Here is a 6000-nt window from a genome sequence, read left to right as displayed (position 1 = left end):
AAAAGAAATTCCGCAGATAATCAACAGTATTTATCGATAATGGTAAAATAGGTTCAGAAGTGAGAACATCTTTTATTTCCTCTTTTTATTTGTAAGTTCATCACTACTATATTTCATTTTATAGAATTAAAGAAAGAATGATTACGAAAATAAATGTTTTTCACATATATTGTATAAAAAAAAAAACTATTTGCAAATAATGATGGAAGTACATTGTTTATATTAAATCATCTGAGTGTTTGTATTTCGGTTGCCGTTCCGTTATTTTTGCATGTGCAATCGTCGACCGCCAGATGGCATTGGCTGCACGACTTTTCACAATTTATCGATTTAAACAAGCTTATCGCAATTTTTATAGTAAAATTATATGAAGAATATTTTATCGAAATCTTATTTATGGAAAATCAAATTATTTAGAGAGTCTTAGGAAAGTTATTAATTTCTAGTAATCGACGAAACTAATTTACATAAGATCTTGTTGAAATGTATTATTTTTTATATTTATATTTTTATCTTTCACACATTGATAGAGAAACATTCGAAAAATGTAGCAATTTGTGAACGAAGACAGTGCATTAAGATCGTTTACAACTTTACAATAAAAATTATACATACATACATAGTTAAAAATACAAATAGTCAGTTTAAATTATAAAATTACTTTATTTCAATATTCAAAATACGGATAAATTGTTAATGAATATAGTAGAACATTTTTTATTTATTATATTGGTTTACACATAGTTTTGATTTTTGATTATTCATCTCTGCGTCGACATCGAGAAATGCAGAACGAGGGACTTGGGATGTATGATACGTGCGAGGAAGCAGCGAATTTTTATTGTCAACTTTCGTATCGTGTAACATTGCGCAGAGAGCTCGTTGAAGGACCAGGATAGAAGGTTGTTGGATGTGTACGCGCGCGGTCACGGCTATACAAATGGTTGGGGGTTAGTGTGCGTGGGTTTAGTTTCGCGCAGGTGGGGGAAGTGGGGGAGACTGGCGTATTCTATGGGCGGGGCCTCTGCCAGCTGGCAGATGTTTCCCGCGCGGCCGCACCATTCCTCTAGCGTAAACCTACGCAACGTGAAAGTAGTCCCTTCTAAAGCAATAAATATTTCTAACAATAGCTCACCAAGCAGACAGCTAACCACGCCAGTGATTCGACGTATGGCAGTAGATAATCTGCATGCAACTACCTGCGGAAAACCGTAAAAACTTGGTGCGAAACTGAAGATGAGCTGATGTGCGATTGGTCCAAAGAGAGTCATTGTTCAGGGCAGAGTATCATGTAGCGTTCACCCTAACCGCGTACACTAAACTTGTCATGAGTGCCTCGAAAACGCTTCTCCAACGTTCGACGCTGTGAATCCCGTCTATGTTGCTGTGCTTCGTGGAAACATAAACTAGATTGAGACAAGAAACCACCGTGTGATTATATTTTCGTTTCTGCATATCGTTTCTACAGTGCGCGAGTGTTATTTGCCTCAAGTTTCATGACAAAGTTTAGCATGTGCCACGTGATGATTCGGTGTACATGGACGGAATGATTTGCTTCGTGACAAGATTCGTGATATGATTTATTTGAAATGTAGTATTAGTTTATGCAACATCGGACATTACTTATCGTAATTTTCGATACATTAAACGAACATATATAATTAATCAAGAGTGTTGTCGTGTAAACGCGATAAAAATAATTGGTGTTAAAAAATAAAGGATTTCTGGGGTATATAAGATTTGAGAAAAAATTTGTAGTAGAAAGTGGCAGATGTCCAAAGGGGCGTCGGATGAACCATAGGTGTTGACGGCACTGAAGCCGGCGGCGGAGTGATTCGCGGCACTCTGTGGGGGCCCTCAGCTGTTTCCCGCCAAAGATCGCCATTACAAAACGCGTTCGGGCGTTGTGTGTGCGCCGCGCGGAGTGGCTGTCCCGTGGACAAATCTCGGTGCGTGCCACCGCGGTCTAAAAAGTTAATTAACGAGTTCCGTGGAGGATTTGCGTCACGTTTGCGTGAAGTGTGCGCGTCGATTTTTTTCAAGTGGAGTGCTGCGAAAGAGAGAGAAGCCCGTCGTCTTTTCGCTGCCGTGACGACGGCTGCTGGGACGGTGCGGGATCGCGCGGCGGGATTCTCAGTGCTGCGGACCAACGAGATATGTCAGTGTTTGGTGGCGAGGATCGTATTCTGCTCGAGGAAATTGTCGAAACCACCGAGGAACAGGAAACCAATTTGTGCGGGTGAGTCTTTCTCTCATTGATCACAGAAAAAAACGACGATGTGGAAAACGTGAAATTGCTAGGAATGTGCACGGCCATGTGTCGACTGGGAAAACTCGTACCGAGTTACATATGCGTTCGCGTGTACGTCAGCGTTATGTAGTATATAGAGCGGTGTGGTTTGACACGCCACGTCATTTATGACTTCAATTCTGGGAGTGCGAACCGCGAAATATGATGGCTGAGTCAAGAATCACCCATGTCATTTTTATCATTAAATCCAAATTTATCTAATTTTGTTTCGTAAATACTGCGTCTAAAATGAGTGACTAAGATGTCTAAGATGTCGCATGCGTCGGATCGCGAGGGTTAAATACACGTAACGTATTTTTCGTGAATTTTGACCGAGATGACACGAATTTGTCAGCAAAGGAAGGCGTGCTCGTCTTCCTTATCAAGTCATGCCGATTCTAACAACGTTCAGCGGCAACTCTTTCTGTTCGCCATCTCAGTCGTTGTTAGCATCGACGTCGACGTCGCGGTGGCATTGGCGAGGCTTGTAATCGTGACACGGACGTAAAACGTGTGTACAATACAAACAAAATCCTAGTAGACTCTCGATAGCCAGCTGTCGCGAAGCCGGCCGGCCGGCCAGCCGGCCGGCACAATAGTCTTCGCATTATACGATGCTACTACGTGATATTTCTTTGAGTTATAAATTGGAGACTTCTTTCTTTCCTTGAAGTTAGTGTTTATTTTTATTGTTGGAATAATCGATAGAGGCAAGTTGGGAAATATTTTGCGAGATTGTGTCAAACCGGACCTTCCATGCGTTCACGCCCAAACAAGCATGGCGCGGGAGTCACTGCCGATATATCATTTGTTTTCTAACAATATAAATGTAGAATTATTGCGAAGAATTGTAGATTTTGATATTTTACATAGTGTACTTTTTCGTCTTATTTAATTATTTGTGATATTAGTAAATGACAAATAGATGTTAAATTTTGTTATAGCTTGTGTAAATTAATTTTCGTTATTTTCAAATATTTGTATATCAAACAATATTCTAGGAAAATTATAAGAATGTTTTTCATTGTCGTATATTACGTAAATTAATTTTAGTTATTGATGTTTTTGAATATTCATATATCAGAGTACTCTATCGTATAGCATATTATATTCTAAGAAAATTGTAGTAATTTGCTATGACGAGCGTAATATAAACAGTAACTGGATGGCTACGACGCGGTGTCGCTATTAATCGCTTTCTTAGAACGTTATCTCTGAACAGGTTTAAAATGCATATACGGTACTCGCGTTTGCATTAGCTCTCTATATGTTCGTTCCCCTCGCGACGGTGTTGCCATCATGAAATCTGTCATCAATTTAACATCATGAAATCATCAATCAACAGAAGTATCATTAAAAAATTGTGAAAAACACATTCTATTTAAGACGTAATGAGTACGACGCAAATTTAAATTGGCACTCACTTTTAGATTATGTTCATGGATATGAATTGAATATCATAGAAATTACAGAATTGGGACAAAATGTAGAACAGATATGTAAAGCTTTTTATAATATAGAGAAACGAAGGAACAATTTCTCCCTATACACAATTCTAAAAATTCCACGAATTCTGGAAAACCATTTCGTAATATTACGTATATGTATATGTAAAGTTTTACAATATAAATAAATTTAATATAGATAAATTTAGATAAATTAGAATAAATTAGAAAAAATTAGAATAAATATAGATAAATTTTTATTATCATGGCGTAAATATTGCATGAAATAGACGCAACTTATTCCACCATATAGAATTCTGTAAATTTTTCAAACTCTGAAAAAGCTTTTCGCAACATTACACATATGCAAAATTTCACAGTATACAGATAAACATTGTATGAATCAAAGCAAACTTTTCTTTCAATACACAATGCTGAGATTTCTTTAGATTATTGTTTACACCAGGGTTGAAACTAAGTGGCGTGGTTTTTAGTATCTCTTTGCAGCAGTTATAGAGAAAAAGGATGTAAAAAGAAGGGAAAAAACAAAAGGACGAGGAAAGCAAGTTCCTTTGTATACGGCCGAGTGACCGACAGACCAGCCAGGTTATACTATGTGCGTTACGTAAAGCCACGTTTGTTGCACAATAATGGGTCTCTATAAATAACTCGAAGCATGCCGCATCGGCGCGACTTCTTGTTTACATACGCTCATCACCGCGCTGCATTACGTTCACTTACACTTTACACGGATAGGCTTCGATCTATCGTGTCTAGGCTAAACGTGTGTAAATCGTGTTCAAGGTACACAGTCTGCTCGCGTGTAGTTGTGAAATTCGCGAACGTTGACTACTTGTCGATATTACACCAGGCACAGCGCCTCGTATGCTTTCTTTGTCCGTTTGGTTGCGCGACGTGCACGCGATAACGCGCGTAGGTAATGCGAGAAACTACTACAGACGATATGCGTGTAACAATATATATATGTATGTGCGCGCGCGCGCACACACACACACATGGTGTAAAGGAAAGCTGTACAGTGTACGCCATAATTGATATAGAGCTTGAATGAAGAAACGAGGGAAGACGAACGATTTTACATGTGTATGAAAGGCTCGTTGGAGGTATCAAGCGTAAATCATTGCATTAATGCACGCGGCATACCTTACGTTCACGCTCGCGGTATGTTTATGTCTACTTTTTTTTTCTTGTTTTTGGTGGTTAGATCGGTATGAGTGAATAATGATGAATGTAGGTATGATGGCGAGCATGTAAATAGGGAATATGTTTATTTGAAAATTTAAGCATAATTGTGTTAAGCAATGTCACCATTCAAATATATGTATAAATACATTTGAGTAAAAGTTCTACATCGACGATCTAACCTTACTTTTTCTTAATTTTGCTTTACGCCTATGCGTAGATTTCCGTTATATTTTTACTAACAAAGAATGACAGCAGTTTGCATTTTAACTACATATGTAGAAATTTAAATCTAATTTATTTTGCTACGAAATTAAAATTATACTATATGGTCTGATAACATTATACCATATCAAGAAAAACTTGAAATCAAAAACATTAAAAGCGTATCCGTTTATACTTAAAATAAAATACAATATTTAGTATATAACAAACGAAGAAAGTAATTTTGTATCATTATCTCATTGATGAGTATGATGATGGGTATTTAGGTACTTGATCAATTTTTGACTTACTTTTTTAAATAGAAACGTTTCCTTGCTGCATGTGATTGCTGAAATACCCCATGATATAAAATATTGACTACTATCAGTAGACGCACCGTGTGCGTCAATATCAGTAAATGCGTAAATGTTATATCGTCATTCGCAGTATTTTTTGGTCTTACTTCTTTTCCATTTGAAAAGTGAAAAGGATAGTCGGATTATTACGAGAACATCTGATATGTGTTTATCCTTTCATCACACGATCCACTGTATCAGCTGATTAAACGTTTTGCTATTACATAATCGAGCACGATTGATACATACTTCACCGATCATGATAAATTTTCTCTCTCTCGCGGTTTATCGCTGCTTTGTACGCTAATCAAACGTTTCACATATATATGCAATGTGTCATTTAGTCGTTGAAACGATGCGTCATGAATTTATAATTATATAGTCGGATAATTATTGTCAAATATTAGTCACTTAAGGCGTTTCGATGTTTTTACACTGCTCGAAGCGTAGATGGAAATGACATTGTAGATTTAAACGATTGAATGATTAAACACTGTGTTAT

General features: G+C 37.3%; 1 protein-coding gene across 3 annotated transcripts in view; it reads left to right on the top strand.

Annotated features, from left to right (window-relative positions):
- The first annotated feature begins 1018 nt into the window (after positions 1-1018).
- Positions 1019-6000, top strand: part of LOC117233017 (helix-loop-helix protein 11) — a 152895-nt gene continuing 147913 nt past the window's right edge. For 2 of the 3 annotated variants that reach the window (XR_004493253.1, XM_033492859.1), the window contains exon 1: positions 1029-2239. Coding sequence is in view for 2 of the 3 variants with exons in the window: in XM_033492859.1 (XP_033348750.1) it covers positions 2157-2239 (83 nt within the window). In the remaining variant the exon portion in view is untranslated. Of the gene's footprint in view, positions 2240-6000 lie in introns of all 3 variants that reach the window. The other variant, XM_033492860.1, reaches the window with a different exon arrangement.

The sequence above is a fragment of the Bombus vosnesenskii genome, unplaced genomic scaffold (genome assembly GCF_011952255.1).
Source record: "Bombus vosnesenskii isolate JDL3184/JDL3185 unplaced genomic scaffold, Bvos_JDL3184-5_v1.1 scf7180000013294, whole genome shotgun sequence".
Classification (NCBI taxonomy): domain Eukaryota; kingdom Metazoa; phylum Arthropoda; class Insecta; order Hymenoptera; family Apidae; genus Bombus; species Bombus vosnesenskii.
Note: the sequence above shows the minus strand (reverse complement) of the source record. Positions and strands in the feature narration are given on the sequence as shown.